Source organism: Schistocerca serialis, chromosome 7, assembly GCF_023864345.2.
Source record: "Schistocerca serialis cubense isolate TAMUIC-IGC-003099 chromosome 7, iqSchSeri2.2, whole genome shotgun sequence".
NCBI lineage: Eukaryota > Metazoa > Arthropoda > Insecta > Orthoptera > Acrididae > Schistocerca > Schistocerca serialis.
This window is the reverse complement of record NC_064644.1, coordinates 577,744,083-577,768,568: the sequence shown is the minus strand read 5'-3', so window position 1 is coordinate 577,768,568 and position 24,486 is coordinate 577,744,083. Positions and strand designations below refer to the sequence as shown.

General features: G+C 38.4%; 1 protein-coding gene across 1 annotated transcript in view; it reads left to right on the top strand.

Annotated features, from left to right (window-relative positions):
- LOC126412189 (AP-3 complex subunit beta-2) overlaps window positions 1-24,486 on the top strand; it is a 255,075-nt gene that overhangs the window by 158,853 nt on the left and 71,736 nt on the right. The window contains exons 14-16 of the mRNA XM_050081668.1: window positions 4,148-4,350; window positions 13,878-14,184; window positions 22,458-22,720. Of these exons, the coding sequence (XP_049937625.1) occupies window positions 4,148-4,350; window positions 13,878-14,184; window positions 22,458-22,720 (773 nt within the window). The remainder of the gene's footprint in view (window positions 1-4,147; window positions 4,351-13,877; window positions 14,185-22,457; window positions 22,721-24,486) is intronic.

The following is a 24,486-nucleotide window of genomic DNA, read 5'->3' as shown; positions in this document are numbered from 1 at the left end:
TCGAGCAACTACTGGGATCTTTTAATCTTAATGTATAGCAGCGTGGTCCGTGACCACAGTGAACTGATGCCCATACATGTAACACTTTTAAAGTCATTTACTCCAAACATGACAGCTAGCAACTCATTCTTGGTAGTACTGTATTTTATTTCTGCTAAGTTCATCTGCCTAGAGATGCAACCAATTGGTCTTTCATCACCATTATATTCGTAACTTAAAACACCTCTGACAGTGTAATCTGACACGTCTGTCAAAAGAATAAAAGGTTTTTCAAAATGTGGATATATTAGTAAAGGTGGACTAGTAATATTTTAATTTTCCTTATTGTTGCTTCACACTCATCTGTCCATTCAAATACTTCATCTTTCTTTAGAAATTTTGGTAAAGTCTTTGCTATTGTGGCATAATTCTGCACAAAATGCTTATAATAGTTGACTAAACCTAGGAAACATTGTAATTCTTTAAGATCTCTTGGGGTTGAAAACTTATCCACTGCTCCAGTTAGTCTAGGATCTGGCTTAACTCCATGTGAACTAATGATGTGCCCCAGGTACTGAACCTGTGACTGTGCAAAAGAACATTTTTCTAGTTTTAAACTCAAGTGTGCACTTTGTAATCTAGACAGTACATTTCTTAACCCATAGGTTTTCTCACCAATTAGTTGATTTTTTGGCACAATGGCAATTGGACTGGCCCACAGACTTGCAGAGGGTTGAATTATCGCTGCAACCAATTGCTGTTGAATTGTGTCTTCAACAACAGATTGCAATTCATGAGATAAACAATACATCTTCTGTACAATTGATCCACTATCTCCCATAGGAATTTTGTGTTGTACACCAGTCGCTGGTAAATATTTCCTTTCCTCAAATAACCACGATATTTCTCTGAAACTGGATACAAAAGATTTTTTCTGACTCCAGCAAATGGGCCAACTTTTCTTTCAACTAATTTGTTATTGAAGGGGCTAGTGTGTAAACTTTCCTCACAAGTAACTTCTTACATCTTTTGTCTTGACATTTTTTTCTGCTTAGAAACTTCTGTTAGCATAACTTCTTAGCCACTGGCTAGCATTTTGCCATGTGGGATTTCTATGTCCCATTGACCAAAATTGTCAGCATACCCAGGTATTTGAAACCTGTCCCATTTTACTTTGGGTCTACTGAGACGTCTCTTAACATGGACTTGCAGCCTGTCAAGAAAGTCATTCTAGGCAAGCAGGTTGACCAGAAAGTCCGATCTTCGTGGTCTTTGACTTCAATCCAGACAACTGTTTCCATTCCACCACTAATTGTAACAGGCATGATAGTTTTCAATGCCTACGTATGCGGTTCAGTTGGAGCTTGTAATGTAGGCCTCCTTTCACAGGTTCTCGTGACTGAGACACACGCTCACTGTATGGACAGTGGTCTGTATCACTGAACCGAACAATGCATGTCCTATAATCTAACACAGACTGATAGCCTGTCATGAAATTGTTCCCCAGGATGATATCAAAATCTCATGTGCATTTCCTCACTACTTCCATATCAAAGAGACACTCTTTCCCTTCAGCAACCAATAGTACAGGTGCCTGCAGGAATGATCATCTCATCTCCAAGTCCATTTATATTGTAGTGTGGCAGTTTTAGCACATGCTTGTCATTACTAGAAAGAAAAAGAACACTAATCTGAGATCTGGTATCCACAAGAATTTTGACCTCAGTGGGTTCTCCCCATTTTATAGGGTTTATGTATTTCATTGGGGGCAAGGGTGGGTGGCAGAACCTGACCCACACTCATTTCCCCGTGGAGTAATGCTCCTGCTCAATTGATTATTTCTGTTGTTGCTTGCTGGCACATTCCTCTTGGGGGAATTTGGCCACATATTTTGCGGACAATGATGCTATTCGTGTCAGACAGTATGGCATTTCTTACAGCAGGAAGCCCAGCAGCGCTCAGCCATATGGTTGGGCTTCCCGAATCTCTGGCAGTTCATGTCATTAAACACATGCCATGCTTTGCTGGTGTGCTTGGGGAAGATATAAATCTTTCCGCTTCCTCAAGTAATAGACGAAGTCTGACTGCTTCATGCAAGGAGGTGGGGGAGGCTACCTCTACCTCACTCCTTAAATATGGATTAATTCCTTACATGAATACATCATTTGCCTTCACTTCAGCCTTTTTGATTAATACTTCATTATGTGTATTATCACTTCAGAGATCATACATGCGACAAGATGCTGCTCTAATTCTGTCCGCAAATGCTTCGTAGTCCTCCCTGCTTTCTGCCTAAGGGTGGACAACTGATCATGGTAATAGCTAACACCAAACTTGTCAGAGTAGAACCCTGCTAACCCATTTGCCAAGACTTCAAAAGTGAGCGTCTAGTGATTCAACATAAGTTCACGCATCGCCCAAAAGCTTCAGCTTGGTGATACCTAATAAAAAATGGTCTGGCCATGCGCATATACACCCCATGTCTCTGACACTTTGCAAAAATGTTGTAGCATTTTTGCCTGGATTTCCAGCAAAAGAAGGTACAAAAGTTATGGCTGGAGGTGTACTGACTGTACTAATTTTTCTGTTTCAACTTTAGTGGCCTTTGAATTGCCCACAGTTGCCACATTTTCAGCAGCTCTGTCTTAATGTTCACAAGTTATCATGTAATCCACTCCTGGAGCTCAATTTTTTTTCAAGCCATCAGGCTCAATCAGGGCGGCAGTTGCAGCATCGGTTGCCGATTCGGTCCTCTCTGCTGGTTGAGGAGGATCTAAATCAGGCATGGTTACAAGACTAAGACCGAGCAGATGTACACAGAAAAAAAGGTCTCGCTCTATTCTTGGTGGTGGAAAGATCCCTCGGCAGAAGTTCACCGGAGTTGTTAACTAGCAGAACACATTGCAGCAACACTTCCATCACATGGTGGTGGAGGCGGCAGTGCACAAAAGTGGCAGCACCAGCAGCATCTGCTTTGGCGGCGGCAGCAGCAGCAAAAGCAGCGATGGTGTTGGGGGCAGTGGCAAGAGGCAGTTGCTCTGTTCCAGCACACAGCGGCAGTGCACGATGCAGCGCGGCCCGTGGCAACTTTTCTACTTCCAGCAGCTCGCTCCGGTTTGCGACGCGATGTAGCGGTGTGCAGCCATATAGTGTGCTTGCATGCTTGATTAGACCATCACAGTCTAACAAGTTGTCTCGTGCGCCCGAAGGCACATCTAGTGCAAACAATGCAGACAGCTAAGTGACCTGCGGCAGCAAACTGCAAGGCGTCGATATGTTTGCCAGCACATAGGATCGGCGGGAAAATGTTGATTTGGATCTAATGGTGGGAAAGATCCCACTTCCAGACACCAGATTCTTCATGTCAGGATGGTAGCAGATGGGCATCTGGGGTGTTTTTCCTACACGTAAAATGATAATTGCCAAGATTGAGGGAAAAAATTGGGTTTTATTCCCAAGAACTACCAATAAGGGATACAGTGTTCATGAAAACTGGCTACAGACACAGAGTGAACTGCACATGGTACGAAAAGAGCATTTCACCCTCAATAGGCAGGACTGGTGGACACTTCCAGAGGGTAAGGAAGCTGACAGGCAAGAGAGCAACACGCTGTTTGCAGTCGTTACCTCGCTGACCCTCTTGCGTACCTCACGTGATGGCACCCGGTCTTCTCATTGTGGAATTTGTGGTAGAAAGTTGGTGCCTCTCACTCAGCAATACTGTGGTGGTGTCCCTAGCTCAGCATAATTATGTGGGAGCCAACCACAAGTACTGTGGAGTAGTTTACATAACTGGTTTCACCACTGCCTGAGGCTAAGTTAAAAAAAAAAAAAAAATAATAATAATAATAATTTACCATTATTACCCGTTACCATGTACCACTTGGTTACACACACACTGTAAAATGTACACATTTCACAGATAGACATTTAACGTAAGTAAAATTACACAAGTTTTGAGCACCATCCAGCAGTGAATTGTATAAATTTTGTTTTACGCATGACTATATTTTAACAATTTGTCAGTTGTTTTTTCTGGAGCAGAGCTGGGAAAACCAAATTGAGTCAGACTTGTGCATTGTTAGCAGGCCTTGCCACAGGTGAGGAAAATGCAAAGAAAACGAAGTTTGCCTATCTAATGACTAATGGAGTCGTTTTTATGCTCTAGAGTCAGATGAGGCGGACGGAAGCAGTGCAGAAGATGATGATCGTGATGATGATGATGAGGAGGAGGAGGTGGAAGAGGAGGTGGATGAAGAAGAAGATGACGAAGAAGAAAGAAGTGAGGAAGAGGCTAGTGACGAGGAGGGGGGCACTGATGAGGAAGAAAGTGATCAGTCAACTGATGACTCAGAAAAATCCAGTGACACCGTTAGTAAAATTATATTAAGTAGAATAATAAATTATTGCTTCACAATAAGTAGCATTAATGTTCTTATCATCACTTGACCAGTCTTTTTCTTGGTTGTGGATCTGTTTCCTTCCTCTTTGTTGCTTGCTTGGCCATTGCAATTATGTTTTCCTTCTTCCCTGTAATACATATATCCTTAATAATGTGTTTATTTCACCTTAACCAAAGTACCTGGGTTTGAATTGTGTTACATGCTTGTTTTTGTTTTGGCTTATTAATAACACATTTGAACCTTGGGAGTCCCTATTTCTGTATATAATCCCAACCTCTACCAGCCGTTCCTATGTTTCCAAACAAAGCAGTCTGTTGTCTTTACCAAGTCATATGTGATCTAAACATTAAGGAGCATCCAAAAATAACAAGAATTCCTTACATGTGGGCTGGGAAGGGGGCCAGGTGCAGGCACTAGTGATGGCTTCATTTGCTAACTACCTGTAGCGCACTATTTCAAATCAACTGTCCAAATATTAACTGTGTGTCTTGTGTTCAGTGAATTTTGTTTCACCTCTTCTGTGGTTTCAAAACACTTTCTATTGACATCACTGTCCATATTATGGAACAGGAAAAAGTCAGTGGGTGCCAGATCTGATTAGTATGATGGGTACAAAACCATTGTCATTTTCAAGATAAGAGGAAGGGCGTTATCAGTAATAAATTTTAATCTGTTTATTGTAGACTAATTTCAGCTACTGTGTAGCTCTCTGCAGTATATTATAGCTAGACAGTAGCAGAAACTGATCTGCTGTCAACAGATTAAAATTTACGACCAGTGCTGCCCTTCCTCCTATCTTAGTTCTCACTCACATGGTTGTGGAGCATGCTGTTCCTGATGGAAACAACCTCAAGACATTGTCATTTTGTTTTTGGCTAAACACTGTCTCACATGTATCACTAATACAATCTTGAAAGTCCAACCCACACTTTTGAAAGCTTAGCAACAATTTCAATCTCATTTATTGAGTCTGTGCACCACTCAACTACATAGTGAGTGGTTATCTTTACTCTTTCCAGTGTCTACACTTATTGCTTTACTATGGAAAGTTGTTGTGTCAGAGGACCCAATCCATTAATGTCCACAACATTTTAGCACCTGAAGGTCGTAATGCATAGTAACTGTAGTGTCTTGGGGATCAAATCCAAAGTGAATTATCTGCCTCATGTTGAAAAAAGCAACAAATATTATTTTCATGTTTGCTTCCCCTTGCTTTTCTTCCTTCAGGTGTAGTGATGAGGCAGTCATCCACTGCTTAATTGTTGCTTTGTTTCTGGAACAATCCTTTAGCACCACATCTCTTCACCTGTAATGATTTTTGATAAAACTTGTTGTCAGCATGTTAGTCTATCATGTCTGCAACTGCAAAACCATGAAACATGCAAAACATGAAACAAATGCTAATGATGCCATCATTCAGTTGAGTGTTAGTCAACTGATTCAGAACAATTCTAATTACTTTTGTATCCCCTTTTCAATTATGTCTGCCTACATTCATCAAATAAACTTCCCTGCATCCAGTATGTTATAGTTATCTCCCCATCACAATACCCGTAAATCAGTCACTAAGCCAGGTACAAATTAGCACTGTAGGCCATATTGAACTATTCCACAATCACATTGCTCTGCTACAAATTCAGCTTGGCCAACCTCTTTACCCTCCCTCAACGTGGCAGCTAGGCCAATATCTAGCTGCCATCAAATGAGACACCCGCAGAACATTGTCCTCTGTCTCATCTATGGTTCTCTCCTCTATTGAAATACCAGTATTTTCTTAGGAACTCACTTTCAGCCCAAAACCCAAATTTAATCATGCTGCTGTAGTAAAGACCTGCTTTAATTTTCCTAGAGTATCAAAATGAAATATTGTTTCACTACCATCCCTGCATAATTACTATAACACACATCCAGTTGATCCTGCTTACTGTAGTCAAGCCTTGGTCACGCTTTACAGATTTTATCTCACACACTTCCCTCCATTACCAAACTCTAATTCCTTCATACCCCATAATGTGTCCTATCCCTCCTTTTAGTCGTGGTGCATCATAAATTTTGTTTGCACAATTTGATTCATTACCACCTCATTAGTTATTTGATCTAGCCATATACCCATCAGCATTTTTTTGTAGTGCAGCATATTAAAAGTGTCGGTTCTCTTCTTGTCTGAACTGTTTATTGTCCATGTTTCACTTCCATAAAAGGCTACACATCAGATGAATAACTTCAGAAAAGAGTGTTTAACATTTGAATTCATATTCAGTGTTAACAAATTTGCTTTTCCAGAAACGCCTTTTGTGCTGTTGCCAGTCTGCATTTTATATCCTCTGTACCTCAGCCATGTTCACTTATTTTGCTGCCTAAATAACAGAACCCACAGCTTGTAGTGCCTCATTTCATATCTTAATTCTCTTAGCATCACCCATGTTAATTTGACTACAGTCCTTCACCCTTGTTTTACTTTTGTTGATTCTGTCAATTCTGGTGAACTGCCCTTCCAAGTCTCTTGGTAACTTTGAGAGAATTACACCTCAAAATTATAGTTTATTCTCCCTCAGCTGTAATTCCTTTTCCAAATTTCTCCTTGGTTTCCTTCATAGCTTGGTCAGTGTACAGGTAAATAACATTAGGAATAGCCTACAACCCTGTCTGAGTCCGTTCTCAATTATTGCTTCCCGTTCATGCCCTTTCACTGTAAGAACTGCAGTCTAGTTTCTGTGCAAATTGTACATAACCTTTTGCTCAGTATATTTTATCCCTGCTATCTTTGAAATTTCAAAGGGAGTATTCCAGGGAGCACTATCAAAATGTTTCTCTATATCTACAAATACTATAAACATATTTTCCCTTTCTTCTTCCTATTTTCAGAGATAAATCAGTATTGCCTCATGTGTTCGTAATTATTTTCCAGAACACAACTTGATCTTCATTTAAGTCTGTTTCTACCAGTTTTTCCATTTTTCTGTAAATAATACACGTCAGTATTTTGTAACCATGATTAATGAAACAGATGGTTCAGTTACATTCACACCTGTCAGCACCTGCCTTCTATGGAACTGGGATTATTACATTCTTCGTAAAGTCTGAGGGTATTTTGCCTGTGTCATATATCTTGCATACCATGCAGATTAGTTTTAAATAATAAGTTTGTTTACGAATAACTCATCTGCTACCAGTCACGATTTTCTTTATTTTTTCGCACAACACATTTCTAGAAATGATTCCCATTTTCAAGTGCATTTTTTGTGTGTGTGTGTTATGCCATTTCTATGTGATGTTGTCAACGTGTGAGAGTCTGCTTAATTTCGTTGACTTTACAGCAATAATAAGAAAACACGCAATTTTTAGTTGGTTGTCAATCTTTTTGTGAAGTTAGTGACGAAATTTAGAAGAATTTGTACTTACAGTTTCCTTATGGTCCATTTGTGCAGAGTCTCACTTACATTAAACATCACACACAAGGATGGAAATCCAATACATCCCGTAGTCAACTCTATAAATAGCCCAGCATACAAACTATCACAAAAAACTGAATAACATACTGATGAAAAATTATACATATGAAGCAACATATTCCATAAGAAACAGCATGATAGTAGCTAAAGAACTAAAAACCAGAAAGCTCCCCCAAGATGCCTTATGACACACTAGAAACTTTCATACACAGAAATTGTTGAATTTATGGAACTCATTCAGCTAACCCTACGTCACAACTACTTCACTTTTAATGGCAACGTTTATAAACAACCAGATGGGCTAGCAATGGGATCATGTATATTTGGTACCTAGCTGTCATATACATAAATCACTTAGAACAAAAAATTATTTAACAGCCAAGAACCTTGTGTAAAGAAAATTGAATTTTATAGTAGATATTTAAATGACACACCACCACTACTGTTAGTGAAAGGGGGTACCAAAGTCATCACAGACAATCTAAATTACTTCAATAAACTTCATGAGAAAATCAAATTTACAGTGGAACATGAGCAAAAAAGCATCAACTTTCTGGACCTAAGTATTACAAGACACAACAACACATATACATTCAAAATTCATAGGAAAAACACAATGACTGACATAACAATCCCTGCAACCTCATGTCACCAAAATATCCATAAACAAGCAGCATACAGGTCAGTGATACATAGGGCCACTAAAATACCATTGAACCAAGAGAATATGCAACAAGAAATAAACACAGTGAAAAAGATTGCAGTTGCCAGTGGTTACAATGCTCCCATGGTTGACACAATCCTAGCCAAAGTGAAGAAAGATCCAGGTATAAACTGCACCACAGAAGAAAAAAAGAAAAACAGATATATATCTAGTATCCCATACATTGGCAATGTATAACAGAAGATTGCAAATATTTTCAAAAATCACAAAGTAAAAATTGGGTTTTCTACATCCAGTAAACACAGCAAAAACTAATACATACTATAAAGTGTATGCATGATGCATATTCAGACGCTGGAATATACAAGATAACATGCCAAGAATGCTCCATGATCTACCTAGGACAAACAGGCCAAAATTTCAACACCAGGTACACAGAGCACATAAAAGCCTACACACACAACAGACACACTACATCAGCCATAGCAATACATATACATATACATATACATAATACAGAACACCTATTTGAAAAAACAAAGCAAAATGTCAGAGTACTCCACCGACTAAATAAAGGACATAAAGTGGATTTGCTAGAAGAACTGGAGATATATATTCACATTACAGAAAATATGAAGATAAAATATTAAACGAGAAACTTGAAAGTGAATCAGTGAACTTCTTCTGATGTTTGGATAGTACACTTAAATAAAAATAGTAACACATAGAAATAAGCACAATTGTAAAACAGATATAAGTAAATTATGATCCAAAAGCATATCATACTCTGTGGAAAACACATAATGTCATCTCTTTTGATTACTTGTAGGAACATCTGTGTAACTGTTTTGTTTCTGTAAAATGTTTTCGATGTTTAAAAGTGTACAAGTTGTGTGTGATGTTTAGTGTATGTGAGATTCTGCACAAATGGACCATAAGGAAACTGTAAGTACAAATTCTTCTAAATTTTGCAACTAACTTCACAGAAAGATTGACAGGCAACTAAAAATCGTGTGTTTTCTTATTTATTGCAGTAAAGCCAATGAAATGAAGCAGACTGTCACACATTGACAACATCACATAGAAATGGCATAACATACACACAAAAAACACACCTGAAGATGGGAATCATTTCCTGATAGGCGTCGTGCGGAAAATAAAATAAAGAAAATAGTGACTGGTAGCAGATGAGTTATTTATAAACAAACCTATTGTTTTCACAGTCGCAGGCTTTCAGAACCATTTATAATGGATTAAATCACAGAATAGTTTTATCGTGGCTCGGTCTCCCAGTGGTCTCAGTAATACTGTATTTCACTAAGTCCCACTATTGTTGTTGTTGTTGTGGTCTTCAGTCCTGAGACTGGTTTGATGCAGCCCTCCATGCTACTCTATCCTGTGCAACTTTAACGTATCTATTCCTTTCTTAAATTTTCTAATCTACTTACACGATCAAGAACTCCAACATTTCACACTCTGATCCATAGGACATGTTTTGTTTTTCCTGCTGACATCCTCCTGAGTAGCCCCATCCAGAGATCTGCATGGGGGCTGTTTTACCTGTGGAATGTTTTGTCCAAGAGGCATCATTGAACTATATAGTAAAACTGGATGTCCTCAGGAAAAATAACAGTTGTAGGTTCCACTTGCTTTTAACCATTCCTAGTGCCAGCATGGTAAGGTCATGTTGGCTTTTGTTTCAAGGCCCAATCAGTCGGTCATCCAGACTGTTGCTCCTGCTATTACAGAAAGGCTTCTGTTCCTCTTCAGGAACCATATGCTAGTCTGGCCCCTTCACAGGTACACCTCTGATGTGTTTGCACCTATGGTACAGCCATCCATGTCATTGAGGCATGCAAGCCATCCGATTACATAAAGGTCCATGGTCCATGGGCCAGACTTATTACTTCACCAAAACCATAACATGCATTCTCTGTTATCTTAAGATTCACAAATCCAGCCATCCTGACTCCCATAATTGTTGCCATCAAAGCATCCACTGAAAGTAAGTCTCTGGTTTGGTGGATTGACATTGTTTATATAAGTACTTCCTTTATTTTATTTTTATTTAAGCAACCAGTTTTTTCTATTCATCTGAAGTGTCTACCTCTCCCTCTCCCAACTTACACCTTGCTAATTATTTACACCACTTCCCTCTATTTCAACATTTCCGGGTATGTGATCCATTTGCTGCCAACCTCTATCTCAAGCAGTGCCCATATGATACCAAACCGATATCATCCTTCTGTCCCTCCTGTTCGTGTAGCTGTTGCCACATCCCACATATGTCACCATCAGTTTATATCTTTTCATGCTTCCTTGTCTTGTCTTGTTCTATTTCTCTTTTTCTCATGACCTTCTAGATCCCATCTAACCAGATGACCTTAGGTCATCTGTCATTCACATTGTATGTCCACACCAGGTGAGTTTGTATTCTTTTATTCTATTGTTGATGATTTCTTGACCCTGAACCATTTCTCCTATCATTGTATTTCTGAAATTGTCTCACTGAGATGTTCTACAAGATCTTCTGACGTAGTCCATTTCTGTAACCTCCATAAGTCGTTATAGGCTTTGCAAAACTTCTATAAAGTGTCTTCTTTACTTTTCAACTTATCTTAGAAGAGGGTTTAGCTTGTGGATTGCTTGTTTCCAGTTGACTACTTGTTGCTGTATTTTCCAACTATTTGTTCCATCTTCCAATAGGATGCCACTCAAATATTTAAATTTTTTACGTGTCTTGATGTGCCGAGCCTCTATTTGTTTGCTATATTTTCTCCACTGTACAGATATTCAGTCTTTTGAAAATCTGCTTTCAGTCGCCACTTCGTATTATTCTAATAATTTTCTTATTATAAAGCATGTATCATCTTCTTCACTGGCCAACACAATCTGAACATCTGAGAAGAGCAAGTTGTAAAAGTGTTGATCCTTTGTCACCTGATTGCATATTCCTGCACATTTCCTACTCCCAGGCCTAAGGCTTTCTGGATGTAAATTTTAAACAATTCAGGAAATAAGCAGCATCCTTATTTCAATCCTTTTGCAATTCTGAAATTTTATTCCCCACTTTGATCTCATACTCTGCAGACTTGTGTGGGTTACGTATAATCCTAACATGTGTCTTTTCGAGCTGAGTCCCACTCAGGACTTCAGTTTCGTCAGCAACACTGCGTCAAACGCCTTCTCAAGATCCATGAACACTAAACTGTTACTCATACGCCTCTCCAGTCTCTTTGCCTTTAGTTGTTGTTAAGTAAAAATATTGTTACTACAAAATCTTTTCTTCTGGAATCCACTTTGCTTCTTAATGTCTCGTCAACATCCTGTCTTTTAGGACTCGACCATACAGTCTATCAATAGAGTTTTTAAAACTGACTCCATGATAATTTCTGTGTAACTTCGTACTACCTTTCTTATAAGTCAGCCTTACATATTCGAAATTCTAATTCTTGCACACTTTTCCTTCTAACATGCATATGTTAAACATATTGGCCAAACATTCCCATAACACATTTGGCCCATACTGTACTAACTCGTATCTTTCCTGATCTGGGAGATTTACCATTTCTTTCACAGATCTTCCAACTTCTACTGTAGTTATGGATTTAAATTTCCCACAGATAATTAATTCTTGAAATCCATTTCTGTGTTCTAATACCCAGTTCTCTCTTAAGTTATCAGTATTTTGAAATGATTTCCCATTCTCTGATATCAGTTACTGTGATATTCGTCCCTTCTTTCACATCTCCTCTAAATGCTTCACCATTGTCCAGGCGTCGGCTGTTTTTATACACCCCTCCCAATACGTCTGTCTATCTTCTCACATATCTTATCCCATATCTCATTTTTCTTATAAATAATTTCTTTTTTAGTCTCCCTGTTTACTTTCGCATACTTTTTCTTTCTATACTGTGGGTCCCTTGTGCCCAGCCAACTACTATGTTTTCTTCTTCACTTTTATCCTTTCCACTATGTTTTCCATCCACCACTATGTCCTTTGTTTATGTTTTTCCTTGCTATGTTGACCCAGTGCTTCACATGCTGCTTCATGACGGCATTTTTTAAATTTTTGGTATTTCTCTTCAGCATTTCCACCTTCATCAAAACTTTGCAGCTTTCTAGCTAATCTTATTTTATAAAGAAATTTCATGCTTTCATCTTTGAAACTATTTATATTATATTTAATAGCATTCAAAATTTTAATAGCAGCACGTTCTTCTTGAGGTACAGTTTTCCTTCATGGTGTAAAGATAAACTTTGCTCCAAGCAGAAAGTGGTCAGAGCCACATTCCAGGCCTCTGTATATCCTTACGTCACTCATCCTAATTCTAGATTTTCTTTTTTATGATGATGTCATCATTCTTGGGTCACTTGAGTGACTCTCCCATATGTATTTACGTATCCATTTATGTGGGCAGAAACCATTTAAAAATTTCAATTCCAGTGCAGTGCATGTAATTACTGTTCTTTTGCCATGTTAATCTACAATTTCTTTACTTTATCTTCCCACTATTTCATCATCCACCTCTGAATCTATTCCTCCTTTAAAATCTCCCACAAGGACTATTTCCTTTTGAGACTTTCTTTTTCAGGGCATTTGTCATTTCCTCATTAAATGTGTTTGATTTTGTTATCAGTGTCATTTGTTGGGGCATACACTGCCCATGCCCATGCTCTCTTGTCTATACTTGGATAAATTCTTTCATTTGTTTGTACCCAATCATTAATGCTCTTATTATGCTTTTTGTGGCTCACTATTGACACACTTCTCTTGGCCCACTCTACCTTCCCGATACCATTGTAGAAATGAATGTAATCTCCCATCTTTTCATTTCTCTCCCCCTTTTTTTGTTTCTGTTAACACATTTCCAACTCCTGGAAAACTTGTTTTTTTCTGTCATTCAACCATTATATATTCCATGTTGCCATAAACAAAATCCTTTTCCACAGCCATGTTTGCCTCTCTTATGTTCCATTTTTCATCTGAGTCTTCTGACATGTATCTTGGGCCATGTATCTGACATCACTCTTGCTCAACTGAATGATCTTCATACTTATCAAAAACTATTTCACCTTTGAGAGGCAGACATGCCAACAGATGAAGGGGTACTGCCAATGCAAGTGTGATGCCTCATTTCATTGGCTGTTATTTTGTTGGCAGGTATTTCATATCCTTATTTATGTTACCAGAAATAAATTCCACTGATGAAAATGTAGAATTTTATTTGCACAGACATCTTCAAATCTTTCAAAGTAAATGTATAATGGCATGAATTAAATTGGGATAGGTCTATTTGGACATATTTTACAGTTTATTTCTTATTGATTAAAAGTGTTTGATAGAATATCATTATTCAGGTAATTTTCTTGTTTAAGGTTAAGGGAAAGCAACACAAGGGTGAAACACCAAGGAAGCTGGAAGTGAGGCAAACAGCTAAAAAGAAAAATCATACAGATGATTCTGATGGTAGTGGCAGTGATGAGGAGGAAGAGGAGGAGGAAAATGAAGAAGAGGAAGAGGATAATGATAGTTTGAGCTCTGATGAAGAATCAGAAGAGGAAGAAGAAGATGAACCAGTGAAACCCCTTAAAAATGCAGTGCCAAAGAAGCAAGCAAAGGAAAAACCTAATGATACACCCAAACAGAAGTCCAATTTAGATCTGCTACTTGAACTGGATGAAGGTATGAACATGTTACAGTCATGTTTTTGGGCTTGGGTGAACAACTTTCAGTTTAAAATTCAAAGAAATAGTATTATTTCAACATTCTATAAAAGATAGCTGTGAGAATTCTTGGCTTAGCTCATCGTAGAATACATATTACCAGAATGTGACAAATGTTCCTGATTATTCTCCTCTACATGCTTTTCACGTTCTCACTTGTTTCTTTGACAGTCCCCCCCCCCCTTTTTATTTTATGAACAGGTAAAGTTACTCCGCTGACACAAGTGTTATCTGCAGAGCATCTCTGAAATATAATTTTGGATTATGAAAAATCATGTGTAATGGTCCCCCCCCCCCCCTCCCATATCTCTATCTCTCTCTCTCTCTCTCTCTCTCTCTCTCTCTCTCTCTCTCTCTGTGTGTGTGTGTGTGTGTGTGTGTGTGTGTGTGTGTGTGTGCAGATTGATCCAGACAGAGTACTTTTCAACTCAAGTACAGGGAAGTTTCATATCAGCGCACACTCCAATGCAGAATGAAAATTTCATTCTGGGAACATCCCCCAGCCTTTGGCTAAGCCAAGTCTCCACAATATTCTTTCTTCCAGGAATGCTAGACTTGCAAGGTTTGCAGGAGAGCTTCCGTGACGTTTGGAAGTTAGGAGACGAGGTACCAGTGCAACTGAAGCTGTGAGGATGGGTTGTGAGTCGTGCTTGGGTAGCTCAGTTGCTAGAGCACTTGCCCGTAAAAGGCAAAGGTCCCGAGTTTGAGTCTGGGTCCAGCACACAGTTTTAATCGGCCAGGAAGCTTCACAGGGAAACAGTATTACTGAAATAAATAATGTATTTGTAAGATGGTTTTAGTTGAGTGGCACAGTATGAGAAAAATGAGCAATTGTTTGTTAATTTTAAACAAAAAAATCAGTGTCATTTTTTAAATGCCAAACAAAGATTTATAGATGTAGTTTTACCTGCACTGCAGACATTTAAAGACCACCTGAAACAAAATGGTAAATCTACCAAGAAGTCTACAATACAGACAATCTGAATTACATTCCAACAAATCCGTATCACTTCATTTGATTTAGGGCATGACATAATTGTACTTAGATACCTTAGTCAGTAGAGCACTTGTCTGTGAAAGACAAAGGTTGAAGTCTGTGTTGAGCACACAGTTTTAATCTGCCAAATGTGTCAGTCATTGTACGCGCTGCTACAGAGTGAAAATTCTTTCTGAAATTTATTGTGTTGCTTGTGAAGCATTATCAGGCCAAATGTATGCTGAAATCTATAAGTATTTTATTTTATTCAGCAAAAGGGTTTGATAATAGTTGTAGCAGCACAGAATAGGGGAAAGTACGCTACTGCTTCCTTTTGTACATATCATATAGGAATCAGGTTATAAACAACCAAGGAACGTTGTAAAATGCAGAGTGATGTGGGCCAGGCAAACACCAAGTTGCCAGGACATTTATAAATGGGCATTTGCCTAAAGCTGACAGACTGTGGCCAGAAAACAAGTGGACCACCCTGTAGCTGAACACATTGCCAAACATGATACCCCTCATCTCAATGACTGTTTCACAGCCTGTGCCATATGGATCCTTCCCACCAACACCAGCTTTTCTGAGTTGTGCAGGTGGGAACTCTCTCTGCAATACATCCTATGTTCTCGTAACCCTCCTGGCCTCAACCTTCGTTAGTCACTGTCCTCACCCATCCAGCCCCCCCCCCCCCCCCCTCCCCCAGTTCCCATTCCAGCACTACACAGCCGTCATTTCACTGCCACACCCAGTCTTTTAATTTCTTTTATTTTTTATTTTTATTTCTCTCCTTTCCGCCACTTACCCCCTCCGCAACTTTTCTCCTACCCTCCGTCTAAACTGCAACACTTCACTGTCCGCCACTCCCACCATGCTATCCCTCCCCCTCACCGCACCAGACTCCTCCTTACCCTCACCCAGTCGCCACTCCCATCATGCACTGGTGTTGCTGCTCACAGTATAGTTTCAGCTCTCTGACACTGCTGATGTGTGTGCAAGTTGCACTTGCGCACGCAGGCGTTTGTGTGTGTGTGTGTGTGTGTGTGTGTGTGTGTGTGTGTGTGTGTGTGTGTAGCAACTTTCCTTCTCTCGTATTGTGACACAGACAAAAGGTCAGTTATGATTTCCGTATATGGAACCTACGGCATATGCTAGCTTGTGACACATTGGATGGCACTTAGCAAAACTATTTCAAATGGGTGTACATTTCCAGATTTTGTGGAAACTAGCAGTTTCTTCAGACAGTTCTCCATTTATACTCTCAGTGTTGTTGCTTACATGTCAAGGCGGAAACAGAAAATTTGGTAATTCATACTTCATAATGATAAACAGCCCTATTCAAGGAAAATGAAAACTACTATGTTAATTTTTCTAGATCAGAAAAGAATAAATAATACTTGGTCTACACCTGGACACGAATGCTTCTTAAAGTAAACCACCTGCTGTCGGACAAATGTGTTTATAAATACTACTCAGAATTGTAATTAGATGGACTACACATTAAATAAACTAAAATCAATCTTTTTTTACAATGACTGATGACATGTCACCCACTAAACAATTACTTTTCTTAACAAAACTCAGTTTTACGCTTCACGCATGTGTGTGCTTAAATTGTTTACAATCGACAGTTGCCTATTGAGAGACAGATGAACAGATGAAAATACATTGGAAGATATGCTGTTGCATGCTGTGGTGATTTTATGGGACATATCGTCAGGCATAGTTCAGGCTTCATGATAAACTGCATCTTTCAGTGCTCCCCACAGAAAGAAATAAAGAGACCTGGCCAACCATTGTATTACACCATTCTGACCTGCACAGTGGTCAGGAAACTTTTCATTCACTATTCACGTTGCAACATGGGAAAAGTGAGCCGGGCAGCCATCGTGTTGGAACCACACACGCTGTTGCTTGTACAGCGGTAACTCTTCTTGAAGAACAGATCAAAATGTTCATAAGAAAGTGTGCATACACATTCCATTTAACATCTCCAAGCTGAAGTAAGATCCCACAATGAAATTTCCTATGATGCAGCACCATAGCTTTAACAGTTCACAGTCATTGCTATTATTCTTGTTAAAGTCAGCTTTCATTTTCAGCTGCCCAGTAGAGCATGTTATGTAAAGCACATTACTGTGGGCAGTAAACATTGCTTCATGAGCGAAGAGTACACGTCAGAAGGATGTAGTATTGTCTCCCAAGTGATGCAGATCAAACCAACAAAACACTATATTACTTTCGAAACCACATCACCTGAGTGCCTGGTGTAATGACAAATGATAAAGGTGGAATTTATGTTGATATGATACAGGATGCAAATGATGCCCCTGTGACTGGTTCAACATTCCTTGTCGACACATCTTGTACAAAAATAGCATGTGTAACTTCTCCTCATTGGTATACATGTGTGTACACACGGAATGTTGAAGCAAAAAGGACCTGTCAGTAAATGACACAGTTCCTGCTAGGTATGCATTAGAGATAAGTAAACAGTCCAAACGCTTTATAAGACGATGTAGTCTGGCATGGAGCATATTTACAAACAATTGCTGATTCTGACCAACTTGTATTTCAATTTTCTAATACTTCTCGAATTCTGTCGCAAAAAGTTTTAACCTTAGCATTAACAAGCATTATATTACTGTGCTTATCTTTTGAATGCCATTGAAAAAAGTGTATCATTTTACTTTTAACAAAATCATATTTGCTTTCGCATATCGATTGATTAAAGAGTTAAAAATCATTATCGCATACAGGTGTACATGTCTCATAGCTTACTATCAAATGCCAAAAACCTCATTTTGATATCTGGAACCATTCACAAAATAAAAGTGGTAGTATTTCTTACATGACTCACCCTGTACAAAGAAACTGTTTATGTAATGAAATGACACTACTGAGATTTGCGCCAGTGTAAGCTCTGCACCTCCAGCAAATCTGTTTCCCCAGTTGTGTCATTTTCAAATACACAGTGGCAGAACCTCTGGCTGCACTGTCAGAAAGTAGTAGGAGGAAACAATAGGGAAAATCAAAATTTCAGTCAGACCTGGAGGAATGCTTACGTAGCGTAATTGTTCGTGATAAGCAAGAGATTCATGTTAGAGTCCTTATCTGGCACAAATTATCAGTTGTCACAACATATTCATTTCAGTACAACTTTATTGTGTCTGATCAGCTTTTACTTACATCATTTCATGTTTTTTGCATCTTACTGACCTCATCTAGGTTTATTTCATTTGTATTTATTTGTTCAGCATTTAGAAAGCGTATATTAAAGAAAGGGATGACACCATAAAATGAAGCACATTAAGCATTATGTAATACAAAATCCTAAAAAATAAGACTTTATTATTTAAGCCAGTCAGTGGCATTTTCTTTGCATTTATGTATGTCCTCGAGTTCAAACTGGCGACATACAAAGTGGAGTCGACCAGGTTGTCCATTGATTGGCTGATTCCACACTCACATTGTGTTATTCAAGAAACCCTATGTTGTCGTCTTCTCCCTATGTCATCTGGTGGCTGTCCTCACACAATTTAGGGTTGCCCATGCTCTTCTCATAAAATTTCGCCCCTCTGTTGGTATGTTTGGATCATCAGCTGGGCTTCTGTTCCTGACTTTGCTTCTACTCCACAAGCTTTTCCATTCCTTTCCTAGATTGTAGTTCATTCCATTCAGTGAATATAACTGATTATGCCTCTACAAATACCGAACTCATAGCTGAAGGATTCCGAAATTTCATCTGCGCTGTCAAGACAAGGAATTTTAGACTGTAAAGGAACAGTTATCAGCAGTCAAGACATTCTCTTTACATGTAGCAGAAGCAACCAGCCAGATTATACCCTTCAAAAATCCAAAACTGTGTTTATCATCATAAAAGTGAGGAGGAGAGAGTGAGTCTACAATTCTCCTGGGAATCAACAACTATGCAGCTCTGTACAACTACAGTATACCTACAGGTTATGTTGGATGAACCCATTTTTTAAGTACCTCTGTCCGGCCACCAAGTTAAAAGAATTTACCAGGAATAATGTTGCGTGCAGATGGATGGAAATTACATAGGATGCACACCTGGAAGTTATAGATACTTCTTCACTTTCTTTGTGCTACTGTAGAACTCAACTGAGACACAGTTCCTACCATACAAAGCAGAGAGACTTTCACAACCACCACCACCACCACCACCACCACCATAATAGCCGGCCGAAGTGGCCGTGCGGTTAAAGGCGCTGCAGTCTGGAACCGCAAGGCCGCTACGGTCGCAGGTTCGAATCCTGCCTCGGGCATGGATGTTTGTGATGTCCTTAGGTTAGTTAGGTTTAACTAGTTCTAAGTTCTAGGGGACTAATGACCTCAGCAGTTGAGTCCCATAGTGCTCAGAGCCATTTTTGAACCACCATAATAGCATAATAGGCTGTCTACAGACTGCCCTACTGTGGAAGTTATATTGTCTTGCTGAAATTCCTCCTGACTTCATATGAGAAGCAGTAGCCATAAAACAAAAGACCAAAGCAATAACATATGGAGCTTAACCTCATCTCCCCCCCTCCCCCCCCCCCCTCCCCCCCTCCATCTCTGTTTAGATATCAGCAAGCATGCTAAGGACTGAACTCAAGAAACAGTTTTCTTAAAACAACTGAAGCACTTACAGGACTCCCCCCACGACAAATTTGCTATGTTATAGTCTAGCATCTTGAAATATGGAGGGTGATTTGCTCCTGACCAAACAAAAGGGTGTGTCCTCCGGAAGTCACTTGGCCAACTCCATTTCAGCAGCACAAAGAGCAAGTGTAATCATCAGAGATGGAGGTTCAATGTGAAGTCTGTTTTTTCTGGAAGTGAGACAGAACAGACCTAAGCCTACTTCTTGCAACGTTGCCTGTATGAACCACCTGTACCACAGAGGTTTTAACAGACACTCCTGCTATTGGTTTTCAGTTTGCCAAAGTCTGACCTGCAGTTTTTTTTACAGTTTGTAATCATTCTTTTTTGTACTTAGTCCAGTTGGGACTATTTTCTGTTGACACATCAAATATATAATTCGTATTTGGAAGGAAAGAAAGAGCAGAGGAACATTAGGAGGAAGAATTATAGGAGGAGTAAACTGAAGAACCCAATTCACATGATCAATATTTCATATTTTTGAGGCAGAAAAAAATACCCTTACACTGCAAGAAGAATGTTATATATCATTTTCAAAGAAGACAGGCACTGAGGCACTGATAGCTGTGAGTATTACCAAAATATAAGTTTAATAACTAATGGTTGTGGAATAGTAACACACATTAATTATAGGAGAATGAAAAGGTCTGTGGAAGCCAACCTGGAGGAGATCAAGCCTGGGAAACATAGGAACACACACAAGACAATATTGACTGTACAACGTATCATAAGAGACAATCTGAAAAAAGGCAAACCTACCTTTATTGCATTTTTAGAATTAGATAACATTTTTGATGCTGTTGACTAGAATACACGCTTTTAGATTGTGATGGGAGCAGAGATAAAATTTAGGGTGCAAAAGGTTATCTACAATTAATACAGAAAACAGATTGCAACAAGAAGTAGAAGGGCATGAAGGGAAGCAGTAATTAAGGAGGGAGTTTTCCCCTGATGTTATTCAATTTATGTATTGAGCAAGCAGTGAACAAAATAAGGAGATTGTGGGACAGGAAATTAAAGTTAATGGAGAAGGAAGAAAAACTTTGAGATTTGCTAATGTCATTGCAATCCGTTTGTAGACGGCAAAGGACTTGGAAGATCAATTGAACAAAATGGATAGTGTCTTGAGAAAAGGGTGTAATATTAACATCAACAAAAATAAAACCAGGGTAATGGAGTGTACTAAAATGAAGACAGGTAATAACAGGATTAACTATATTAGGAAATAAGACAGTAAAAGTAGTAAATGAGTTTTGCTATTTGGACATAAGATAACTGCTGATGGCTCAGGTACAAAGTGTATGAAATCCAGACTGGAAACAGTTGAAAATGCCTTTCTGAAAAAGCTGATAAGATTGAATATAAATTTACATGTTGGGAAGTCTTCAGAAAGTAGTTGTTTGGAGTGTAGCCTTATTTGAGAGTGAGGTGTGGACAGTAAGCAGATAGACAAGCACAGACCAAAAGGTTTTGAAATGTGGTGCTACACGAGGTTAGATATGTTGGTCAAAGAAGTACTGCATCAAATTGAAGAGACAAGTGAGTTGTGGCATAACTTGCTGAGTACAAGAAGGGAGGAACATCATGAGCCATCAAGGAACAGTCAATTTGGTTATGGAGAGAAACGTGATGTGGAAAGCAGGGGGGTGGGTTGGGCAGTTATTTTTGAGAGAAACCAGAGCTTGACTTCAATGAGCACTTTCAAGTGGGTATAGGTTGTGCAGTAGTTATGAAGAGGTTTACACTGAATAGACTAGTATGGATAGCTCCAACAAACCTGTCCTCAAACTACACGTCACAACAACATCTTGTTCTATAATTATAGAATGTCTTGTGCAATATTTGTTATTTGTTGCTGAAAGAGATAACACAGTCAGTTGCTAACGGAGCAGTGAATTTTAGTTTACTGTGGAAGGATCACTCATTTCCTATTGGAAGTCTCACCTGCAGCAGTAATTTGCTCATTAAATATTTGGAATTGATAACTTCTGAGTTGACTGAAATGATTCTACTCTGTTGTGAATACATTCCAATAATAAGTAGTAGTTTGGCTGTGTGGATGAAACAAATCGGATGTTATCTTGCAATGTCTTGGATATTCTGAGTATATATGGCTATTTCTCTGTGTGAACTAAAAGTTTATGTGAATTGTTATACAGACTACTCCCTACGCAAATGCTTTTGATTGCAGTCACCTTTCACAAATTACAGACTCCCATAAGGAAACCATTGTTGGAAAGACACATAGCAACCAAGTCAGCCTTGGAGGTGGTATGACTTGACCATTACCTCTGCATTTTCTTCAGTTTTTGTTTGTGTGTAATTCATGAAGATTTTTATTTCCTCAAACACTTTTCTCTCACTTGCATTTCTATGAATCTTCTGATTCAAAAGACAGTGTTTGTGACATCTTGTTTTTGATTTATGCAAATGTTTCATCTTACCACAGTTACAATTTTGGAAATCTGTTCCTTATAAATATTTCCTTATTATGTAAGTACAGAAAATACAACTCTGCATATTTGACTTTTTTTATTCATATTTGCAAAAATTTAAAAGAAATGTCTCGTGTACAAATGTGTTTTTAGTGCCACCAACTATGACGCCAGTGCTGACACCATCTCTTGGAGGGTTTCTCACTCCAATTGGCACACCTGTAACCCCACCACAGACAGTACAGCCAGCAAGTGCAAGCTATATCCCAGTACATTCAACTGAGATTCTGAATAGAGTCAGTGGTGGTGGACTGTCAGTATCTGCACGCTTCACCAGAGCTCCTCATTTGTATTCACCATCTATGGCCACTATTGAATTGCAGATGGTGAATAAGGGAACTATAGAAATTCCAGAGGTAATCCCATGACAGTTTTATTTCATATTCTGTATACTTTCGGCAAAACTAGATGCAAATTGCTTATTTCTTCTTGATTATGTAAGTTAACAACAAGCTTGTTTTTTTATTTGTGCCGGTTCCAAGTGTTCCTGTTGGCATTACATTTATACATCATTTTATTCTACATCTATACAATAGTACTGTAAGATTTTTTTTTTATACAGATTATATTACATTTGCCTCTAGATGGAGTGATGTCCAAAAATCATCTTGGAACATACGTTCTTTTCTGCACTATGTTGTTTAAATATATTTCACTAATTTACTTTCTATAGAAACTTCATGTTATTTTTTGACAGTTGTAAAATAACAGATTATTCCAATGATGCTTTATGTTCACAATTAAATTGTATCTTAGGTAGTCAGAAACATTTTTTTGCCAGAGACATTGTGCATTATGTAGACATGTGATTGTAATGTTGTCTAATGTTTATTGTTTATCACATGTTCATCTCTATCCTTTTTATATTGTTCAGTAAAGTTCTACAGACAATTTCTTCTGTTAGAGATCCATCTGTTCCTTTAACATGTGATTTGGATACCTATTTGTGGGTGCATAAATTCCTAGTTCTTCCAAAATGTTCATGTTTTGAACCTTTGGTATTCTCTGTACAATTTTCAAAGCATTTTCGATTAGGTTCACTCTATGATTTTTATATTTTAAGTATATGTAATTAAGTATATGTAATAACCTGATTAGAATATAATAGAGGGAAACATTCCACGCGAAAAAAGGCGAAAAAGTGTTGGTTAAAGCTGGGCTGTGTTGATTCTGTGGTGAACTTGGGTTGGTAGACAACGATGTGCATGATTGTTTTTAAATATAAAAACCTGATTAGTTACTTTTGCAATCTCTCCTGTGTTCTTTAAATCTGATGCTAAAACTGTATCCTATTTGTCTTATGTAAAAACTATTGCAATCCTTGCAGGGAGTATTGTATATACCTGTATTAGAAAAGATGGAGATGTCACATTTTCCTAATCACAACTTTGTAAGTTATTGGTAGTGCGAAATGCTAGTACTATTTTAATAGACCTTAACAGTTTGCTTATTTTGTGTGATGTGTTGCCTATATATGTTGTTGGTACTTTTGTCACTTTGGCTTTAATTTTGTCATCTCTTTTCAGCATTATGTCTTCAAGTATGTTACCTGTTTTGGGTTTAGTATGGTCTTCGTACATTTTGAGTACTACATCAGTGGTCGAATTTTTTGCTACTTGTTATAGTATTGTAATTTCACTTTTTATTGCTTGTTCTTCCAGGAATTGTTGTATAACATGGTGAAAAATGATTTTGTTGTTGTGAAGTTCGGGATGTGTATTGGTGCTTAACACAGGAAAACAGAATACCACATTGTATTACGTATATCCTCCACTAAATAAATAATACATATCATGTGTAATCCGAGGTGCTGCTCTTAATCTTGATGTTAATGCGTTGCCACTTGGGAATCGTGCAATGGTAGAAATAAGCTCCAGGTATTTATGTTCACAATGAGTTTTATTTCGCATGCTAGATGTTTGGCGATGAACTACATGTAAAATTGACTTAACACGGTCTCATGACTCACATCAAACTGAACTCCAACTGAGATATAGCAGCTTACAAATTGCCTCGGTTTATATAATTTTAAACAGTTAGTGACATTGCTACATGTTACATTTTTAGGTTTAACAATTAAAACTTTTACATACATCTTCCCAAACTACACTACTGGCCATTA